Genomic DNA, 23,461 nt, shown 5'->3' with positions numbered 1-23,461 from the left:
ACCATTGTCAATTTTTTTTACACGCTGGGTTGAGAGTGGTTTTGATGGTTGAGCCACCAATTTCCGGTTTATATGTTTTTAAGATTTTAAATTGTTTATATGTTTTTATTTTTTATCAAATATGCTGGGTATTTGTACTTTTGTTTTATATTTTGGGAAGTTAATATTGTGTGTATGTTTTAATTAAAATTTTTAAAGGGTAGACTAGTCTTCATTATTTTGATTAATAATATTGTGATTTGTATAATTTTATAAGTATTGAACGAGTATCAATATATTTAGTTGAATAATTTCTTGATATAGGTGGTGAATTTAAAGTAATGCGTTCCACACCAAGTAATTTGCTATATGACTTACCAAGTGGCAAATACATGTTTTTTTTTTTAAATAAAAAAAATCATGTGAAAAGTACAGGTTGACCGTACCTAACCCATTTCTAACCCACTTAAATGAACCATTTTTTTTTACCCGAACCCATTTTCAATCCTTATATGACTGACTCAACCCGAACCGACCCGCTTGTTTGCCACTTCTAATCTAAGATTCTACGCTCTGTTTGTTTTGAAGTAAAATATTTGTTGGAAAATGTTTTCCTATTTTGAAGTTGTACCGCACCGTGGTACCCAATTCCATTTGGGCCTTGAATTTAGGCCTAGCAGCGTGGCCCACATCCCCAATCTCTTTCTACCCAACCCGCATAAACTGCAGGCCCAAGTTTCATCACCTGGCCCCCGCTCGGCAAATCATTCCCGAATAATAAAGAAAGACTAACGTCCGAACACACCATAGCATACCCGGTAGCGCCCAGGGAACATCATTGCCGAGCATGCCTACTTGAGTTGGAACCAAGTTCCAAGGCCACATTCGCCACAATCCACTCCCACCTAACCATCCATTTACAACTGAAGATATTGGACCCCCAATTGCACTAACTATGGCAGTAATCGTGATCTCTCAACTAATCTAGAGCTAAAAATATGAGAAGAAGGAAAGGGAAAGGGTTGTTGAAAGGTTCTCAAGAAAATAGAGAGTAGAGAAAAAGTGTGATTCAGGAAGAGAGAGAGAGAGAGAGAGAGAGAGAGAGAGAGGAGCATTTACGTTGAGTCTCTGTGCCGAGAATGACCCGAAGTAGGAAATCCTAAGCCCACATTACAAGTAAGTTGTGAGCCCAAGCAAGGTTAGGCGCCCACCGTGGGGCTATCCTACAAAGTTGTGGTTCGACTGAGACTCACACACAGGAAAATGTTTGAAGGATGTTCGGGAGGCCACGCCGAGAGCGGATCTGTGGGGTCTTCTCGGGACTCCACATGGCGGGAGAGAAGACAGAAAAGATGTGAGGATAGGGAGCGCGAGCGAAGAGAGGAAGAGTCTGGCCTTGGGGAGGGGTCGGACCAAACTCACTGAACAATATCGAGTACCTCAAGGCACGGGCAATTTGACGAGATAGACCAGGAGTTGGAGCGGTTGCGCAAACTGGTGAGGGATTTAGAGTTGGAGGCAAGAGGTTGGCGCCAAAGAAGGGACCGAGATAATTGATAAAAGGGGGGATGGTAGCATGGGAAATCAAGGTGAGGAGGGATCCAGCTGGTCCGGTTCTCGTCGACGCCGGGATCGTTCCCTTTCTCGAGAATCACGTCGACGCAGGAACCTCTCCCATTCTTGAGAGTCGCATCAACGCCAAGCCCGTTCACGTTCACACAGATATGCCGACCGAGGTTCGGATTCCCCGGAGGAGCGGTAGCCCTACAATGTCGCTATGGATGCTATGAGCTGAGCCTTACGAAGAGCCGCTCAATCGCCGTTGTTAAATGAAATTGAACGGGCCCTTATGCCAAGTAGATTTACACAGCCGCCATTCAATTCCTACGATGGGAAAACAGACCCGGTAGAGCACGTCAGTCATTATATTCATATGATATTTTTGCACACACACAACGATGCGTTGATGTGTAAGGTGTTTCCCTTAAGTTTCGGCCCCACAACATTGAGATGGTTTAATGGGTTGCGAAAAGGTTCCATTCACAGTTTTGCCGAACTGATCCAGGAATTCAGTGCTCGGTTTATGACATGCAGTCAGGTGTCACAACCAGTGGACGCATTATTATCCATAAAGATGAGGGTCGGCGAAACCCTTCGGAGTTATGCAGGTCGGTATTGGGAGCTATACAACGAAATTGGTGGGGGTAATGAGAAGATTGCAGCAAGCACTTTCAGAATGGGGCTGCCTGAGGACTCTGAACTACGAGAGTCGTTGACAAAAAAACCTCCCGAGAATATGCGACAACTTATGAGGCGTATTGAAGAATATAAACGCCTCGAAGACGATTGGTTGCAGAATAAGGGCAAGGCTCTATTGCTGAATCGTTCCCGACAAGGCGTTTTTCCAACAAGACCAAGGATGGATTTCAAGACGCAGGAACTGGAAGTACAAATCGGGGGGTGAATGTGGCGATCAAGGAGCCGGTATACAAGATCATGGACCGGATTAAGAATGAACCGTTCTTCAGGTAGCCGAACAAGATGGGGGGGGACCTATCGCGAATGAATCAAAATTTGTATTACACATATCATAGGGATAAGGGGCACACGACCGAGCAGTGCCGGGTATTGAAAGATCACCTAGGGAAACTGGTGAAGGCAGGATATTTGAAAGAGTTCGTAGTAGACTCCGAAAATCGGGATGCCGGTCATGGTGCCCAGCAAAAAGGGAACCCTCTCCTGCCGCCATTAGGGGTGATTGAGGTCATCCATGCTACCCCGAGGGGTACAATAATAACTAGAAGAGGGTGTTGACTGTAGCACCCAAAGAAAATTGCTCGGTAAAACCGCCTTCTGAAAAGAGGATAATAGTTGGCCAAGTGCCTATCTCTTTTGACGAGGAAGATATGGAGGGAACGATTCAACCGCACGATGACGCGTTAGTAGTAACGGCACAGATAAGCGGCTTCTTAGTGAAAAGGGTGATGATAGACCAAGGAAGCGAAGCTGAAGTAATGTACCCAAACCTGTTCAAAGGGCTCGAATTAAAAAATCAGGACTTGATGAAGTATGATACACCGTTGGTCTTGTTTGATGGAAGGGTGGTGATTCTTAAGGGAAAAATTTCCCTTCCTGTAAATATGGAAGGTAAGGAAGTTATGGCGACCTTCATAGTAGTCAGATCATTCTCCCCGTACACGGCAATCCTTGGAAGGCCGTGGATCCATGCAATGGGAACAGTTCCATCCACCTTTCAGGTGAAAGTCAAATTTCCTACCGAACAGGGCGTTGCCGTAGTACGAGGAAACCAGCAAGTGGCCAGACAATGCCTAGTTGCTGCAGTCAGTTGGAAGGGCAAGCAGGCCAAACAGAAGAAAACCACCGATGAGGCATTTTTATAGCAATTACAGAAACCCCGAGAGGAAGTGGGGGCTAGTTGTGCCGAGAAGTTGGTGAAGGTCAAAATCTTACCAGATACTGATAAGTATTTTCAAATAGGGACGAGCATGAAGAGTCATGATAAGGTAGAGATATTGTTATTCCTTATGCAGAATGTGGATGTTTTTGCATGGAGTCCGTACGAAGTGCCCTGGGTGGACCCTGAGTTCATTGTCCATAAGCTTAACGTGGACCCATCATTCCTCCCAAAGAAGCAGAAGCCACGAAGAGCTGCCAAAGAGCATGTTGATGCAGTAAAATTGGAAGTCCAAAGGCTGAAGAAAGCTGGGGTGATAAGGGAGATCTTCTTCCTAGAGCGGCTAGCAAATACCGTGGTAGTGAAGAAGAAGAAGAATGGCAAATGGAGAGTGTGTGTGGATTTCACGGACTTAAACCGGGCATGTCCGAAAGATCCGTTCCCTATGCCGAAGATCGACCAATTGGTAGATGCCACGTACGGACACCCGAGGATGAGCTTCTTTGACGCCTTTTAGGGGTACTATCAGATTGCCCTGGTACTTGAGGACCGAGAAAAGACAGCATTCATCTCTCCGGATGCTAACTATCACTACAATATGATGCCATTTGGATTAAGAACGTCGGGGCCATGTACCAACGGATGATGACGAGGATGTTTTGAAATAAAATAGGGCGTACGATAGAAGTATACATCGACGATATGGTGGTAAAGAGTAAACAGGAAGCACGACATGTAGAAGATCTTCGGGAAGTGTTTGAAGTACTTCGGCAACATAAGTTGCGCCTAAATGCTAAGAAGTGCACTTTTGGTGTGGGGGCCGGTAAGTTCCCGGGGTATCTGATCACCAATCAGGGAATAGAGGCCAACCTCGATCAGATCGAAGCCATGGATCGTCTCAGGCCGCCGAGCAGTCCAAAAGAAGTGCAAGCACTGATTGGGATGTTAGCTGCGCTTAACCGGTTCATTTCCAAATTTGCTGACCGCTGTAAACCGTTCTATCAGCTTTTGAAGAAGTGGAAGGGATTTCAATGGAATGAGGAGTGCGACAGGGCCTTTCGTGATTTGAAGGATTATTTGATGCAAGCACCCATGTTAATGGCCCCGGATTCTGGGGAGGATTTATTCATGTACCTCTCAGTATCCGACCATGCCATTAGCACTGTGCTGTTAAGAGACCAAGGAATACAACAACCATTGTATTACATCAGCAAAACCCTGGTCGATGCCGAGATAAGATACCTACCCGTAGAGAAGCTAGTGTTAGCCTTGGTGCACGCTACGAGAAAGCTGCCGCATTATTTTCAGGCTCATACTATGTTTGTACTAACCGAATATCCATTACAGCCATTGTTGAAGAGGTCGGACTTCATGGGTCGAATTGCCAAATGGGGGACCTGGCTAGGTTCCTTTGACATACGGTACAGGCCGCGAAGTTCGATAAAGGGCCAGGTCCTTACTGATTTTGTTGCAAAGTGTTAGTTTTTAGACCCCTTAAAACCACAAACAGATTAACCTAGATAATTAGCCAAGTGATTACTTAGTCAAATTAACAAATCTAGGTCATCACAATCAAACAATCTTATCATGCATAGCAGTGGAAATATAAATAACACAAAGATATGATGACCTAGGAAACCGCACCGGTAAAAACCTGGGGAGGATTTAACTTAGCTATCCTCAAGATAAACCTGAATCCACTATGAAAGAATCGAAGTTTTACAATAAGACTTAGACCACTAACATCCTATTGCTACCCACTCGTAGAAACTTACTGACATGACCACGTGCAAGCTCCGAGACCACGGACTCCTTCTTTCTTGGATTCTCCAGCAAGTACAAGCACACCCGCTTGTGTTTCTTTAAGTTTCTTAGTGCAGCAACTGAATGATCATCAAGCTCTCAATCAAATCTCATTCTTGATAATCCTAAGCATGTGTGAAGGCAATCACTTCTAGATCTCACAAGAGATTCACACACACAACAAAATAGAGCAACCTCAAAAACGTGGCTAGGGTTTGCCTTTTTTACTTAGGGCAAAACACAAAACCTAACATGTTTTAATAGGCTAGGGCTGAGTTGGAAAAATCTGCAGAAAAAACATTCTGCCTGAGATTTGATTGATCGAGCCTGTTCTTCGATCGATCGAGCCAAGTCGAAAGTCACTAATACTTTTGCAGCCACTCGATTTCAACTTTACATACAACGCACACACTTGGAGCAAGTCTAAACAAGACTAACAACTATTTTGATCATGGTTTGCCAACATTACACATTAGAGTTCTAAATACATTAGCTCCTAAGTCTTTAGAACCTAACACAGAGTTTTCTCCAAAAAACGACGGGAAGGTGGTCTGTCATGTAGAGAATCGCCATTGGAAAGTGTTCGTGGTTGGTGCTTCAAGTGCCACAGGTTAGGGTGTCGGAATCGTCATAATTACTTCGGAGGGAATATGGTTGGAACACTCCTTTAGATTGGGATTTAAAGCCTTTAATAATGAGGTCGAGTATGAGGCCTTCCTTGCCGGGTTGAGGACCGTTTTATGCCTGGGTGCTCGGGATGTAGAAATTTACTCTGATTCTCGGCTGGTTGTTTATCAAGTCCAAGGTAGCTTTGAAGCTCGGCATTCTCAGATGAAAGCCTATTTGCAGGCAGTAAAACAAATTATTAGCAAGTTCTGTACGGTGAAGGTGGCCCAAGTTGGCCGGGCACAGAACAGACACGCCGACTCACTTGCCACGTCAGCCTCATCAATGTCCGAGGAAGTTCCTCGGCTTATCAAAGTAGAGCTTATAAGGGAGCTAAGTATTAGTATGACAGATAACGCCATTATTGCCGGGGTCAACATCGCCGTGATTTCAGCAACCGGGCCATGTTGGATGGACTCATTCATTAACTTCTTGGCAGAAGATCGAGTTCCGGACGATGAAATAGAGGCCAAAAAAATCCGGCAACTGGCTTCCTGGTATTGGTTGCCAGCAAATCGCCAGTTATACCGGAGGTCTTTTGAAGGACCATACCTTTCATGCTTGCACCTTGAGAAAGTAAATGAGCTTCTGTTCGAGTTGCATAACGGGGTGTATGGCAGTCATGTAGGGGGGCACTCATTGGCGCACCAAGCGATGACACGGTGATTTTGGTGGTTGCAAATGCAGAAAGACGTAGCCGAATATGTGCGTAAATGTGAGCAATGCCAAAAACAAGCTCCCCTGATTCACCAGCCAACAGGTCATTTGAATCCTGTCAGTAGTCCACGACCGTTCGCATAATGGGGGCTAGACATTCTCGGCCAATTTCCTCGGGCAACAGGCAATTACAGGTTCGTATTAGTGGCAGTTGACTACTTCATAAAGTGGGTAGAAGCCGAGGCTTTAGCTAATATCCGGGATGTAGACGTCATGAAATTTGTGTGGAAAAACATAGTCACTAGATTTGGGGTGCCGGACTCGCTGATATCAGACAACGGGCTACAGTTTGACAGCAAAGTTTTTCGCGCCTTTTGTAGCGATCTCGGCATCAAAAATAGGTATTCCACTCCGGCGTATCCGCAGAGCAACGGCCAAGCTGAAGCAACCAACAAGGCAATCCTGAACGGGTTAAAGAGAAGATTGGAAGGGGCAAAGGGAAGGTGGGCAAAGGAGCTACCTAGTGTTTTGTGGGCTTACCGTACAACCCCCAGAAGGTCCACAGGGGAGACTTCGTTCTCCTTAACATATGGAGCAGAAGCCGTGATATCGGTCGAGGTGGACTTATGCAGTGCACGAGTTGCAGGATTTGATCCCATCCAAAACAAGGAGTTAATGGTGGAATGCTTGGATTGGTTGGAAGAGTGCCGAGAAGCAGCAACTATACGGTTGGCGGAATATTAGTACAAACTTGCCCAACAATACAACCGAGATGTAAAAGTTAGGGAATTCAGTGCCAAAGACTTGGTGTTGAGAAAAGCCATGGGGAACATGCGAGACGCAAGTGTCGGGAAGTTAGCTCAAGCTTGGGAAGGACTGTACAGAGTTACTGCCATTGCGGGCGCGGGAGCGAGAGCATACTATTTAGAAGACCTTAACGAGAGGCCACTTCCCCGTTCATGGAATTTTCACAATCTTGAGAAGTTTTACCACTGACTATTTGTGCGTGGAAATGTAAGTCTGATTTTGTACATCGCATTAGCCAATATGATGATGAGGTTCCTCGTTACAGTTGTATTCAATTTTATTACTACTTATTTAGTATTGCTAGATAACGTTTTATATATATGAATTCCTAAGGACAGAAGCCTAATTCTCGATTCGGACATTATCACCGAGCAGGTGGAAACCTTATAAAAAAATCCTAAGGACAGAAGCCTGATTCTCGGTTCGGACACTATCACTGAGCAGGTGGAATCCTTTCATTAGAAAATCCTAAGGACAAAAGCCTGATTCACGGTTCAATTACTATCACCGAGCGGGTGGAAACCTTATAAAAAATCCTAAGGACAGAAGTCTGATTCCCGGTTCGATCAATATCACCGAGTGGGTGGAAACCTTATAAAAAAAATCCTAAGGACAGAAGCCTGATTCCCGGTTTGATCAATATCGCTGGGTGGGTGGAAACCTTATATAAAAAAAAAAATATCCCGAGGACAGAAACTTACTCCTCGTGGAAGTGGAAGCCTACCGTATATCTTCCTAAGAAGGCAAATATGTGGGGGCTTTATTTATTCTACCTTACAAATTATCCCTGACCATACATGCAAGAAGAAAAAGGGTAACAAAAAAAAAAAAATGCAACAACACAGAACAACGCGGTAACTAAGCATTCATGAATATAATCAAAGCAAATATTCGGCAAACAAATCATCATCCCAATGAAGTCAACAGAGAAATAAAATCAATGTTTCGACACCAAACCCGGTGACCGCATATGAGTTATACCCGGGAAATAAATCAATTGTTTAGTCATCACAACCCGGTGACATAGGCAAATTAACTAGAAGGGATAGAATATTAAAAGACAACAAAAATAAATAAAAGCAGTACGACACTATGGTACCCAGTTCCATTTGGGCCTTGAATTCAGGCCAAACAGCGTGGCCCACATCCCCAATCTCTTTCTACCCAACCCGCACAAACTGCAGGCCCAAGTTTCATCACTTGACCCCCGCTCAGCAAATCATTCTCGAATAATAAAGAAAGACTAAGGTCCGAACACACAATAGCATGCCCGACAGCGCCCAGGGAACATCACTGCCGAGCATGCTTACTTGAGTTGGAACCAAATTCCAAGGCCACATTCGCCACATTCCACTCCCACCTAACCATCCACTTACAACTGATGATATTGGACCCCCAATTGCACTAACTATGGCAGTAATCATGATCTCTCTACTAATCTAGAGCTATAAATATGAGAAGAAGGAAAGGGAAAGGGTTGTTGAAAGGCTCTCAAGAAAATAGAGAGTAGAGAAAAAGTGTGATTCAGGAAGAGAGAGAGAGAGAGAGAGAGAGAGAGGAGCATCTACGTTGAGTCTCTGTGCCGAGAACGACCCGAAGTAGGAAATTCTAAGCCTACATTACAAGTAAATTGTGAGCCCAAGCGAGGTTAGACCTAATAGGCTCACCTCCGGCATGCACAGAAGTGTTTATTTGCTGGTAAAATATAGTCAAACTTGTAAAAAGTAGTAAAATGTTTTACTTTTGAAAACTTGGTAAAACATTTTCTAAAAACACATAGTAGCTTCCCCTCCTCCATCTAGTTGCTAGGTCATCGATCTGGTGGCTGGAGACATCGCTCCGGCGACTGGTGTTGGCGGTCCAGTGTCTGGAGACTCCACTTCAATGATCGGTGTTGACGGTTTTGCAGTAGGATATGCCTCACAGGTGATTGGTTCTAGTGGTTTGATGGCCGGAGATTTGCACCGCAATTGGTGTTGGAGGGTTCAATAATTAAATCTATTGTATTGTCGGTCGGTGTTGGCAGTTTGGTCATTAGAGATACCGTTTTGACAATAATCGTCGGCAATTTGGTCTACGAAACCATCACTCTGACTGTCGGTTCTAGCTGTCCAATCATAAGAGCCACTGTTTCAACTATCGATTCCAACGGTTTAGTCACTAGGCCTCTAGCACTATTGACTTCGATACTAAGCTATCAATTTTGGTGATTTGATTAAAAAAATTACTTATTATATCAAACACCTAAAATTTTTTTTATAAAGTCAAAAATATTTTATTTCAAAACAAACAGAATCTAGACTAAAGATAAAAATAAAATGAAAATCTCAATTAATTATGAAAAGGATAAATCAGATTTATTTTTTTGGCAAATTAACACCATTTTACTAACAATTTTGTTAGTTAGCATATTTTTAAAAATTATTTAAGAAACTAGGCCCGTTTGATAATATTGTTGTAGTAATGCTATATAAATATTGTGAAAATATGTATAAGTGAAAAAGTGTTATAAAAATACGTGTTGTATTGTGTTATTTAAACAATACAATTAAACATTTCCTAGTTTTTTGTGTCAAATTTTGTGAAAAAACTCGAGTTTTTAGGCGGCAAGGGTAATGTGGAAAAAAAATCCATCAGAATTCCTCTGAAGAAAACCAAAAGAAGCAATAAAAAAACTAATATTAGTCAGATTTGATAGTTGGGACATGGGACATGGCATGGACTCTTCTTTTGTTGCTAGTGCTCTTCTTTTGCTCCTCACCCGACCTCTCACATGGCATGGACTCTCTTCTTTTGTTTGTTCTTTGCAAAGTCTTTTTTTGGTTCCCAGTTATGAGGTGTGAACTGTGAAGTATGTAGAGTAAAGCAAAATTAAGGTACTATTTGGTAACGGTATTTAAACAACGAAAATTATTAAACGTATTTTTATACACTTAAGATCTTACCATATGTATTTTTATATATTTTTTTTATTTATACATATTTTTACCAAATTTAAACAACATTATTAAAAACTCTTTAACAAACATGCCTTAAAAGTGTCAGGGCCTGTTTGGCAGCCCTACTTAAACACAAAATTACATATTTTAAATAACATAACACATATTTTTACACACTTTTTTATTCATATGCATTTAAAAAAGGGGTCATGCTAACGAGTGCTCATAGGTCACTGGTTAAGAATCCAGTTAAAGAAAGTTTTTATGGGAAAAGAAAAAGAAGCAAATGTTTTGACAATTTTTTTCATTTCTCATAAAAGTAATGTCAAAACTTTTTTTAATTAGATTCTTAACCAGTGCCCTAAAAACACTTGTTAGCATTTTCCTTTAAAAATTACTCAAACAATATTAATCAAACTAACTCACCTAGCCCTCAGTGTCTTGAGAAGTGTGTGATGTGAACTCCATCAAGAATAACGAGACCCAACAATGAAAGGGAACCCAAGATCGTTCTATGGACAGATTCAAATGTGAGAACTCGGCTCATTGTTTATGACAAACAAGAACCTCGGTATAAGGAAGACGCCACAAACGGTGGTGGAAACTCCGTTTGATAAGTCGAGATGAACGCCACGGGAATTCCCGATAAGTTCGAGTAGTTCTTCAAAGAACCAAAGAGAATAAACCTCACAAGTTTTATCAATAATGTCTGAAAAATGTTTACAGACTTAAATGACTATTTAAGGGCTCCTTAAAACTTGACAGACAAGAAAATATATTCTAAAATAACTCCTAATTAATACCTAACCATATTAGAAATAAAGTTTAACCTAAAAAGTATTAAATGCACTTAAAAACAAGGAAATAAATCACCTAAACCTAGAATAACATTTTTTACATAGATCCAAAATATTTTATGCCAATTCTTAGTCTTGACCGGATCCTTCTAGAACTTGAATCAAGTTGACGATTTTTTTGTTGCCCACGTGGATCATGCTCAATGGGCCTCCACGAATTTGCTTGAGCCCATAACTCTTGGATGAGTCCGTTGAGTACATTCTTGAACTTCTTTGCTCGTGCTCTTGTAACCGGTCCAATTGGTACTTGAACGAGATCCTTCGAAGCGGTGCCTTGATCTCCATCATTCCTCTCCTCTTGAAAAGGATTTGCCCTCAAATCATCACCTACATCAAAATGAGTCAAATCAGTAACATTAAAAGTGGCATTTACATCGTACTTACCAGATAAATCTAGCTTGTAAGCATTGTCATTGATACGCTTGAGGACTTGGAAGGGACCATCTCCTCTTGGGAGCAATTTGGAACATCTTTTCGCCGGGAATCTTTCTTTTCTCATATGCAGCCAAACCCAATCTCCGGGTTCAAAAACCAGTTTGTGACGTCCCTTGTTGGCTTGTGTGGCATATTGCTCTGTTCTTCGCTCAATGTTGAGTCTTGCTTTCTCATGAATCTGCTTCACAAAGTCAGCTTTCTTTTTGCCATCTAAATTAACGTGCTCCGTTAAAGGTAAAGGAGATAAATCCAATGAAGTTAAAGGATTAAACCCATACACAATTTCAAATGGCAAAAATTTGGTAGCAGAATAAATAGCTGTATTATATGCAAACTCAACATGTGGTAAACATTCTTCCCATGTTTTGATGTTCTTTCTAATGATTGCCCTCAATAGAGTAAACAAAGTCCTATTTACTATTTCAGTTTGACCATCAGTTTGTGGATGACAAGTAGTGGAAAACAATAGCTTAGTACCTAGCTTACACCACAAAGTCTTCCAAAAATAGCTCAATAACTTAGCATCTCTATCCGAAACAATTGTCCTAGGCATGCCATGTAATCTCACAATCTTTCTAAAGAACAAATCAGCAACATGTGAAGCGTTATCCGTTTTATAACATAGAATAAAATGTGCCATTTTAGAAAATCTATCCATGACCACAAAAATTGAATTTCTTTCACGTTTAGTCAATCCTAACACAAAATCTATTGAAATATCAATCCAAGGCTCACTAGGAATTGGTAAAGGAGTATACAAACCGTTGGACTGCACTTTGGATTTAGCTTGCCTACATGTGACACATCTACCACAAATCTGTTCGACATCTCGTTTCATGTGAGGCCAATAGAAGTGTTCCTGCAAAATAGCTAAAGTCTTTGCAACTCCAAAATGTCCCATTAATCCCCCATCATGTGATTCCTGCACTACGAACTCCCTCATAGAACAATTAGACACGTATAGCTTATTTTTTCGAAATAGGAATCCATCAAGCTTAAAGAACTTACCAGAGGCGATTTTCTCACAAGCTCGATATTCCTCACAAAATTCGTGGTCTTCAGCATATAATTTTTTAATGTGTTCAAAACCAAGCAATTTTGCATCAAGTGTGGAGAGTAAGGCATACCTGCGAGAAAGTGCATCGGCGACTACATTCTCCTTACCTTGCTTGTACCGAATGACGTATGGAAATGTCTCTATGAACTCCACCCATCGCGCATGCCTTTTGTTTAGCTTGTGTTGGCCCTTCAAGTGTTTCAAGGACTCATGATCGGTGTGAATCACGAACTCCTTAGGCCATAGGTAGTGCTGCCACGTCTCTAAAGCCCGAACCAATGCATATAACTCCTTGTCATAAGTTGGGTAGTTTAAGGCTGCCTCACTGAGTTTCTTGCTGAAGTAAGCAATTGGTCGTCCTTTTTGCATAAGAACGACTCCTATACCAATACCTGAAGCATCACATTCAATTTCAAACGTTTTAGAAAAGTTGGGCAAAGACAACAAAGGTGCACTAGTCAGCTTCTCTTTGATTAATTGAAATGCCTTCTCTTGTTCTTCTCCCCACCGAAATCCAACGTTCTTCTTGATCACTTCGATAAGCGGTGCGGCTAAGCTACTGAAGTCCTTCACGAACCGCCGGTAGAAACTAGCAAGTCCATGAAAACTACGAACATTACCTACACTTGTGGGGCTCGGCCAATCTTGGATTGCACGTACATTCTCTTCATCAACCTGTATACCTTGTACACTAATAACAAATCCCAAAAATACAAGCTTATCAGTGAAAAAAGTGCACTTCTTTAAATTAGCAAACAACCTTTCTTTCCTTAGTACATCTAAAACGGATTTCAAATATACTACATGATCGTCTATGTTTTTGCTATAAATGAGTATATCATCAAAATAGACAATAACAAATCTGTCTATAAATGCATGCAAAACATGGTTTATAAGTCTCATAAAGGTGCTCAGAGCATTAGTCAAACCAAAAGGCATAACTAACCATTCATACAAACCATATTTTGTTTTAAAGGTGGTTTTCCATTCATCTCCTTCTTTTATCCTAATTTGATGATAACCACTTTTTAAATCAATCTTAGAAAATATGCAAGAACCATGCAGCTCATCTAACATATCATCTAAGCGTGGGATAGGATGACGATACTTTACCGTTATGTTGTTGATGGCTCGGCAATCAACGCACATTCTCCACGTCCCATCATTCTTAGGTACAAGTAAGACCGGAACCGCACATGGGCTCATGCTCTCCCTCACGTGCCCTTTCTCCAACAATTCACTTACCTGCCGTTGAAGCTCCTTTGTCTCCTCGGGATTGCTCCTATAAGCTGGTCAGTTTGGAATGGTTGCACCGGGAACAAAATCAATTTGATGTTCAATCCCTCGGATTGGAGGTAACCCATGTGGTGTTTCCTCGGGGAAGATATCCTTGTACTCCTGCAAAAGAGAAACAATAGAACTAGGCAAAGTAAGGTCAAGTTCGTTAGTATTTAAAAGTGCCTCTTTGTACAAAAGTACAATCATCGGCTGATTTGAAAACATTGCTCGTTTGATCTCACTCACTTTTGCATAGAAATTCTTTTGTTTTCTCTCTGATTTTCTCTCAAGGGCCGAACTTTGATTTTCTTTTTCTCCCTCATTTTTCTCGGTCTCTCTCTAATTTTCACTCTTTTTCTTTTGCTCACTCTCTTTCTTTTGATCACTCTCCTTTTGTAATCTTACTTGATCCTCGTATACTTGCTGCGGTGTCAATGGTACAAGAGTGATTGATCGTTGATTAAGTACAAAAGAGTACTTGTTCGTAAAGCCGTCATGCTTCACTTGCCTATCGAACTGCCATGGACGCCCTAGTAATAAGTGTCTCGCTTGCATCGGTACTACATCACACAACACTTCATCTTCGTATTTACCGATTCGAAATGCAACTAACACTTGCTTGTTCACCCTAATCTCACTACTATCATTTAGCCATTGCAACTTGTACGGTCTTGGGTGCTTTACCATGGGCAATCCCAATTTCTCCACCATAATTGTGCTTACAACATTAGTACAACTACCACCATCAATAATCACACTACATACCTTGTCTTTAAGGTAGCACCTAGTGTGAAAGATGTTCTCCCGCTGTATTTCATCAACTCCTTTTGCTTGCAAGCTCAATGCTCTCCTTGCCACCAATGTCAATGCGTCAGGGGCTAAATACTCCTCTTCGGAAACATCCTCTAATGGCGGCATGTCGTCGGTGTCGGAATCTTCATCATCGGTCACAATTTCACCATTGGCTTGCAACACCATGACTTGCTTATTTGGACATTGACTTGCTATGTGGCCCCTACCTTGACATCTAAAACATTTAATATCACGATTCCTAGAGGTAGAGGCTTTGGTTTTACCTTGAGGAATGTGGCTGGTGGTCGTGGACTTGGGCTCAAGTTTGGGCGTTTGTGACTTGTCCAGCGGCTTAGCATGACTCGATTTCCAAGAGGTAGAACTAGAGTTATGGCCTGCACGTGTCCCATTCCCTCTCTTGAGTTGTTGTTTCACTTTGATAGCCATATGCACCATATCTTCCAATTCCACATAATGCTGCATCTCTACCTTATCATGGATCTCCCGGTTTAAGCCAAGTAAAAATCTAGCCATTGTAGCCTCTCGATCCTCCTCTACATTAGTGCGGATCATAGCAATCTCCATCTCCTTGTAGTAGTCCTCTACGCTTCGACTCCATTGTCTAAGACCTTGTAGCTTTTTGTACAACTCTCAGTAGTAGTAACTTGGAATGAATTGCTTTCTCATCACTACTTTCATCTCCTCCCATGTGTCTATTGGGTGTTCTCTATTCCGCCTCTTGTTTACCATAAGCTGATCCCACCAAATAATAGCATATTCAGAAAATTCAATCACGGCTAATTTTACCTTCTTTGTCTCGAAGTATTGTGGCAATCAAACACGAACTCCATCTTCTTCTCCCACTCAAGATATGCCTCAGGATCAGACCTACCTTGAAAGGTCAAAATCTTCATCTTAATACCACCCAAGTTGTTATCTTCGCGATTCCTAGCTTCTTTAAATCTTCCTCCAGGTCTCCTATTGCTAACAATGGAATCCCGATTTTCTTCTTCATCAAAACTAGACCCATAAAACTCTTCATCCTCCTCCCTTGGTGGAACTCTTTCCCTTCTACGCAAATTACGACCGTTTTGTGGTTGCTCCTCACGTCTATTCTCCATTTGATCTATTCGTTTGTGAACCTGCGTCATCTCCATCTTCATCACATGCCTCATCTCACTCATCATGGTCTCCAAAAACGCTTTCGGATCAGCCAATTTTGTATCATCTTCGGCAATGCTCTTACCACTATCGTGAGACATAATTGCTGCAAAACAAAGGTTAGAAGAAAAAAAGAAAAAAAAAAAAAAAGGAACCTCACAAATCACTCCCTTACGTGTTTACATTCAAGAATGTGGATCACTCTCCACTCGTGTTTCCTCAAAATAATATGGCTTTTACCCTCTGATGTTCTCACCACTTTTGCCTTTTTCCACTCGATAATTCTCTTTCAGTTCTTTTGAAATTAAACAAACAACTCAAAATTTCCAACAACAATTCACCAAGAACTAATCAAGAAATCTCAAATTTGAACGTAAGGAATATGGAAATTTTCAGATTAAAATTAGAAGGAATATGACAGTTTTGAAATTTTGGAAGCACAGAATAGTGAAATTTTTTTTTATTTTTTATTTATTTTTTATTTTTTATGATCAGCAACTAGTTTTTGAGAATAATGAAATAAGATTTCGAAATAACTAAGAGATGTGAGACCAGACCAATAGTTTAGACATCAATAAGACAAACAAAGATTGAACATATAGGGTAAAAGAAATTCGGCTAAGAAGAGATAAATATGTTAAAGGATAGGCAAACCTGAACTAGAAACCTTGCTCTGATACCAAATGATGTGAACCTCATCAAGAATAACGAGACCCAACAACGAAAGGGAACTTAAAATCGTTCTATGGACAGATTCAAATGGGAGACCTCGACCCGTTGTTTATGACAAATAAGAACCTCGGTATAAAGAAGACGCCACAAACGGTGGTGGAAACTCCGTTTGATAAGTCGAGATGAACGCCACGGAAATTCCCGATAAGTTCGAGTAGTTCTTCAAAGAACCAAAGAGAATAAACCTCACAAGTTTTATCAATAATTTCTGAAAAACGTTTACAGACTTAGATGACTATTTAAGGGCTCCTTAAAACTTGACAAACAAGAAAATATATTCTAAAATAACTCTTAATTGATACCTAACCATATTAAGAATAAAGTTTGACCTAAAAAGTATTAAATGCACCTAAAAACAAGGAAATAAATAACTTAAACCTAGAATAACGGTTTTTACATAGACTCAAAATATTTCATGCCAATTCTTAGTTTTGATCGGATCCTTCTAGAACTTGAATCAAGTTGACGATTTTTTTGTTGCCCACGTGAATCGTGCTTAATGGGCTTCCACGAATTTGCTTGAGCCCATAACTCTTGGATGAGTCAGTTGAGTACATCCTTAAATTTTTTTGCTCGTGCTCTTATAACCGGTCCAATTGATACTTAAACAAGATCTTTCGAAACAGTGCCATCAATGTGTGCTAGTGTATTTTGGTCACTGAGTGTCTCTTGTCAAAGATAAGTGGTATCTTATATTTTGAAGCGTACTTGTGACCTGTGAAGTGTATTGTTAACTCAATACTTGAAATAGTGGTTTGTTTACGTGTTGTCTTCTTTTGCTCAACACTGAGCTGATTGTTTTCCCATCTTCTTTACCACTTTTCGAGGAGGGAAAACAAAGTATAGAGGGGAGACGTGCAAGCAAAGGGCCTGACTAGCTCCTGGCGCATGACACTGCAACTCCATTAAATGGTAAAAAAAATCCATTTATCTTATCTTTTGAAGTGTACTGTCTACTCAATATTTTGAAATAAAAATTTGTTTACGTGTTGTCTTCTTTTGCTCAACACTGAGCTGATTGTTTTTCCATCTTCTTTACCACTTCTCGAGGAGGAAAACAAAGTTTAGAGGGGAGACGTGCAAGCAAAGGGACTGACTAGCTCCTGGCGCATGATACTGCAACTCCATTAAATGGCAAAAAGAAATCCATTAAATATCCACTTCCCTCGTACTCCCACAGAGACCACTTCTTTATCTTCTTGTTAATTTTGCCGGATATGTTCTGGGTTGTTTCTTCTCTCCTCCACTGTCTCTCTACTAATAACTCTGTTAACTTATAGTTTCCTCTCTCCTTCAGCTTCTCTCTCAAAACTTTTGGATCTGCAACCGCTTCTTCTCATTTTTGTTGAAACCTCGCACTGCCGAATTCTTTACCCCTCTCCCTCTCTCTCTCTGCGAACACACCTGTCACTGTATCAGTGATACCACTGTCATTTTTTTTACACGCTGGGTTGAGAGTGGTTTTGATGGTTGAGCCACCGATTTCCGGTAATTGATGCATATTTTTTAAATTTCTGATTTTCGAAGAGAACCGGGCAAGATTGAGATCCGATTCCCGGTTTTTAAACCATGGAACCACTAGCCACTAGTTACCCCATAGGTGATTCTGTGACAATGGCCTCTCACTTTCTCTATGGCATCCCATTTCCGTTCGCTTCTACTTCTACACACCCCAACCATGGCTGCACGCTTTGCAGTGACGGTCTAATCCCTGGAGGGCTTGTCTTCGACCTTGTCATGGAGGTCTGGGACCCACCCGATACTATCAATCTCGGTATGATGTGTAGTGCGCGGGTCACCAGCCGGTCGCACTGTACAGAGTTTACGTCTCTTGGAATGGAAGGATTTGGAAAGACTATAATTTCTGGTAAGAAAATTGATACGATGATACAAATTTCTAACTTACTTTGGGACACAGATTTGCTAGAGTATTAATATGGTAAACAATCTTTTTATTTCTAATTGATCTAATGTCTTATAAGTAGAGCTAGTCTATTTGATAGGGTTGTGCTATTCTTCATGAGGTTCAAGTTGACGTCGCTTCGAACTTTTTTTTTTTAGAATAGATATCGCTTAGAACTTAGTTGGCCTTGCGAGGGCCAAATGGCCAAATGGCCATAGACTCGGTTTCATATCGTGGTCACGTGGCAGACATAGACTCTGTTTCAAATGGGCTATTTTTTTAAAAATAACGCTTCTCTCACACAGATCACTCTCCACTCACACTCACCCTCTCTCACAAAGAGCAGACACAGTCTCACTCACCGTCTCACGCTCTCTCACTCACCGGCTCACTCACCGTCTCACTCTCTCTCACTCACTGTCTCGCTCTCCACTCTCTCCACTATCAATCACTCACCTTCTTCGTTCTCTCACCCAGTCTCCACTCTGAGTCTCCACTATTTCACATTCATCTCCTTCGCCAAAAGAATTGATCAAGCCACAGCAAGCTTTGAGTTCCTTCAGTCTACGCGGTCTCTGAAAACTAAAAAAAAAGGTGAGTTGCTTTGTACCAAGTTAACTGTTTGGTTGCCAAGAAACTGTAGGAAAAATCAAAGAAATTTTGGTTTGACGAAGTTCTTTTGTATTTTGGTTTCTTTATTGAATTTCTAATAAAACTGTTAAAAAAGATCGAAACTTTATTGTTTTTTGAGATTGAATTGGTTTGTGGGTTTGATTTTTTTGTTTTGTTTTGTGCGTTGTTCTGTTCGTGGGTTGAACGGTTGATATCAGGCAAATTTCAAATTTATATCTTGAACTATGCATTGTTCTGCAGTGATGATGTTAGGGTTTGTTAAGTGGGTCTTTGTGAAATTAAATTGTTGATGTTAGGGTTTGATAATGTCTTAAACTCCTTTTTATTTTCCTAATTTTGTGAATTCTGCATTTGTGCTCCTTTAAATTTTATTTACATTTAAGTATTTCAATTGGGTTGTCATTTTTTTTTTCCCGATTTAGTAATTGAAAATTTTCTTATTGCTGATTGTTTTGTTAAAAAAGCCTCTGTTTTTTTGTTGTGTTTGCAGCAGAATATTTGGCTAGTAGTTAAGTTTTGTCATATTCATGTTATATCTGTTTAGTGATAATGGATGAGAAAATTTAGCAGCATGTCACCTTGTAGGATTAGGCTGTTCCAGCACCCTAAGCTTTCTGTTTGATTCCTTTCCTTGTAATTAACCAAATGAATCTTCATGGTCCTGTTAAACTAAACCTTATAAAATCAGTGTGTTTAGGATTATAGTATTATGTTTATGTAACATATAATATCAATATACTATATGTCAATGGGAATTACCATTTTTTTCTCCTAATCATTCATTTGGTCTCATATCCTAATATACTCAGGTGTCTCATCTATAAAATGTTGAAAATTATAGTCTTATTCAATTTCTTTGGAGGGAGAGAGAGAGAGGGGTTAAGTTTATGGAGTCGATGTATCAGTATGAAATTTAGAATGAAAGACAATCACAGGAAATGGTGAAGGCATGTAATCGAATTTATTGGCATGACCAAGTCTCAAACTTGTAAGTGAATAGTTATAGACAGCATCATGTTAGAGTGCATGAAGGTCTGGGGTGCAATGGAGCTGGAATGTAAGATTTATTAAAAGGTTTTCATTTTTAGAAATTGGTGTCAATGAAATTTCTTTCAGATCTGCTGTACTCAAATATCCCCAAGAGGTTAGCGACCAATAGGATGAAATGAAAATTCAAGGGGAGTGGTCATTTTGATGTTTGTTCTTAGTATGAGATTATTTGGGGTAAAATAGAAGAGTCTTTAGTGTGTTAAAGCCTGAAAAATGGCTCATTTTTCATTTGGAAAGTAGTATGGGATGTGTTATATGCATGCACCTATATAAATGGTGAGACTATAGACCATTTGTTGATCCATTTAATATGTTTTATAGAAGGTAGTCTTTAAAGTCTCTTGAGATCCAATGGCTATTATTAGGGAAGGTATATTGGAGGAATTAGTTCGAAAAACATCCCTCAAATATTTGGAATTTTGACTCGTTAAGTTTGAATATATATATATATATATATCTATCTTATGTTAAGTTGGAATCATTGATGATTTGAACTAAGTTTAATTGGTCTCATGTGTGGGGTTCTACTAGTTGCATTTCCATTTAGATTTTATAGAATCGCTTCATGAGTGTGCAATTCTTTTGGATTCTTTGTTTATCATCTTGAACACGAAGTAATCTTGTCTTCTAATAAAATATCTTAGTTTATAAAAAAATAATTTTAATTATTCTAAATAGAAAGTGTACGTTACATTTTTGTCTAAAATTTAAAATGATCCTTTCCAAACAAAGAAGGCTTGACAAAGAGCCATAGGCCCCAAAAAAAAAAAATTCTAGGCAAAAAGAAAAAACTACTGCCACATTACGCGATTGCATCCTTCAGTCTTTCTATGTATTGTTGTTATCTGCAACACAAATGACAATCATAAAAAATATTAATCTACAATTTATAAAATCATTAGGTAAAATAAATGTTTATCCTATTAGCAACCATACTCTAAAATCACCTACTAATAACAATCACATTACCAATACAATAATAATAGACACAAGAATTGTGTCACATTACAAAACATATAAACTAAACTACAATGAACTATTAACCAAGTGCTGTCCAAGGACTGTCAATTCTGCGGTACAAAGAATCCAACCAACTATGAATTCCAATATTTGTATTTACAGTCTTTGGTTTTTTTTATTAGGTAGTAATAATAAAGATAATCAACAAATAAAGATATATAAAGCACCAAAATCAAATCAATAATCAATAAACAGTAAAGGCAAATTTCCTTGAATTATCAACTATATAGAAAATAATCCTGAAATTCATTTCTTTCCCCTGATTATCCATGAAACAAACATAGCAAAGTACAATGATTATAAACACACACACACACATATATATATATATATATATATATATATATATATAACAAAAACAAAAGAAAGATCTACAGTGAAGTCCAAAACACCAAACCAGCAGCAAACGAATTGCAAACCCCATTTTGAAAACTAAACAGAACCACCTCCCCCAAACTAATAAATTACACCAAGAAAGGGGTGCATACAAACTCTCCAGCAAATATATTACACTCCACCTAGAGGATTAGTCAAATAACCTACTAGCAGCAAACAGCATCTAGCTAGCACAGAAGCTGCAACAATTTGAAACCAGCAAGCAGGGGATACGTGATTCACCAGGCCCACTTTCTATTTTCAAATTATTCTTGTTTTTTTTAGCATAAGCACATGACTACTAGCTCAACCATCACCAAACCAGTCACAATCATGCTACAAAAAAATTTTCTAACACCTAATCTTCGACATATACTTACTGTCAATTGCAGTGATCCTTTTAGGCACAAAGGCCCCTAATCTCTATTTTATTTCCAAAAAAAATTCTTTTAACCATTTGTTCTTCAGTAAACATAATTTTTGAAATTTTACAAGTGTTCCTCGGCCTCCAGATTTGATATACAGCAGTTGCTATGGCCATTTTCCCCACTCTTGATTGTATACTTCTACCTGTTAAATTTTCCCCCCAATCGATTACTGCTCCACAGTGATCAGGCACCTGCTGCCATAAACATTCCCACACTACTTGCCGCCACATCCTGCTTGAAAAGAAACATTCAAAGAAAACATGATCCCTGGATTCACACTTGTTTCTGCAGAATCAACACAACAAATTTTCTTGCCAGCCCCACTTCTAATCTATCAAAAGTGAAAAGCCTATCCTGAATAGCCAACCAAAAAATAAATGCATGTTTTGGCATGATGGCAGCATCCCAACCCACTTTATCCCAATCAACTTCATTGCTTCTATTTCTAAGGGCTTCCCAAGTAGATTTACAAGAAAATATAAAATTTTTAGTTAGAGTCCATACTAAAGTGTCTTCTCCATGAATAGGAACCAACATTCCTACTGTAAAGGACTTTGATCCATAGATCGAGGAGGCCTCCACTGCCAATGACCATTAACAATAATACTAGACACCCTAGCTGAAGGATAGCTGCCTGCTGCAAATATGGCTTTAGTATAAAATTTGTGACTAAGGACCCATTGAGGATGCCAATTATCATGCCAGAAACCCTACTCCCATCTCCAATTTTCCATTTAAAAAATAGAACAGTTCTTGGGGGGGGGGGGGGGGTTTACCTTCCAAAAACTTTGCCCTTTCAAAAGGTATTTGTGTATCCATGCCACCCACAAGGAGCCAGTTTGCACAAGCAAAATCCAAATGTGCTTCGTTATTGCAGCCCTATTCCACTCCCTCCCTAACCCTTTTTAGCCCCAAGTCACCCTCCTTTGTTGGCAAACAAACTTGAGTCCAAGCTACTTTAGCTATATGAACAGCCTGATCAGATTGAAAAGCTTCTCAATGTCCTTAATGAGCTTAGCTGGAAAAATGAAATAGCTTGTCCAATAAACTTGAATCCCAAACAAAACATATTGAATTAGTTGGCCTGAAAACATGGATTCATGTATTCCAGAATAGTAAAATGAGTGATCATTAGAGTTTTGTTTTGATATAAACATATTGTATGAAAATATTAATAAAGTTTGACTTCTTTACGTTATATGACTTTGGATAGTAAGTTTTATCGTGAACTTAGAGTTTTGTTATAAACTTGGATAGTAAGTTTTGAAAATAACGTAATGGCCAAATATAAGTTATTTTTTGAGTATTTTTCTTAGATTGTTTTTGGTTTTTTTTTTTTTTTTTGAATCCTGTTTATTACGTGCTAATTGCTAATCATTCTTGTGCAGTATGGCTGCTGCAAATGCTGGACGGATTGACCATACGCAGCCTGGCTCTATTGACACGTCGGTGTTAAAGTTGCAGCCCACCCATC

At 39.8% G+C, this 23,461-nt stretch overlaps 2 protein-coding genes across 2 annotated transcripts; both read left to right on the top strand.

Annotated features, from left to right (window-relative positions):
* Nucleotides 1–1,945: 1,945 nt before the first annotated feature.
* LOC126691877 (uncharacterized) lies at nucleotides 1,946–2,443 on the top strand. Its single transcript, XM_050387212.1, has one exon. The coding sequence runs from the start codon at nucleotides 1,946–1,948 to the stop codon at nucleotides 2,441–2,443; it is 498 nt and encodes a 165-aa protein (XP_050243169.1).
* Nucleotides 2,444–4,096: 1,653 nt separating this feature from the next.
* LOC126691831 (uncharacterized) lies at nucleotides 4,097–7,264 on the top strand. The gene is made up of 4 exons (XM_050387076.1): nucleotides 4,097–4,815; nucleotides 5,869–6,439; nucleotides 6,551–6,637; nucleotides 6,749–7,264. Exons 1-4 carry the CDS (start codon nucleotides 4,097–4,099, stop codon nucleotides 7,262–7,264), a joined length of 1,893 nt encoding a protein of 630 aa, XP_050243033.1.
* The last annotated feature ends 16,197 nt before the right edge of the window (nucleotides 7,265–23,461 follow it).

Source organism: Quercus robur, chromosome 1 (genome assembly GCF_932294415.1).
Source record: "Quercus robur chromosome 1, dhQueRobu3.1, whole genome shotgun sequence".
Taxonomy (NCBI): Eukaryota; Viridiplantae; Streptophyta; class Magnoliopsida; order Fagales; family Fagaceae; genus Quercus; species Quercus robur.
The sequence above is the reverse complement of the archived record's forward strand: the minus strand, read 5'-3'. Positions and strand labels throughout refer to the sequence as shown.

Bases quoted from the DNA above. Each gene is read 5' to 3' on its own strand.
- LOC126691877 (XM_050387212.1), top strand. From the start codon at position 1,946: ATGTGTAAGGTGTTTCCCTTAAGTTTCGGCCCCACAACATTGAGATGG.
- LOC126691831 (XM_050387076.1), top strand. From the start codon at position 4,097: ATGGTGGTAAAGAGTAAACAGGAAGCACGACATGTAGAAGATCTTCGG. The intron at 6,440-6,550 runs GTAAATGAGCTT...TTGCAAATGCAG, and splicing joins CATGCTTGCACCTTGAGAAA to AAAGACGTAGCCGAATATGT. The intron at 6,638-6,748 runs GTCAGTAGTCCA...TACTTCATAAAG, and splicing joins CAACAGGTCATTTGAATCCT to TGGGTAGAAGCCGAGGCTTT.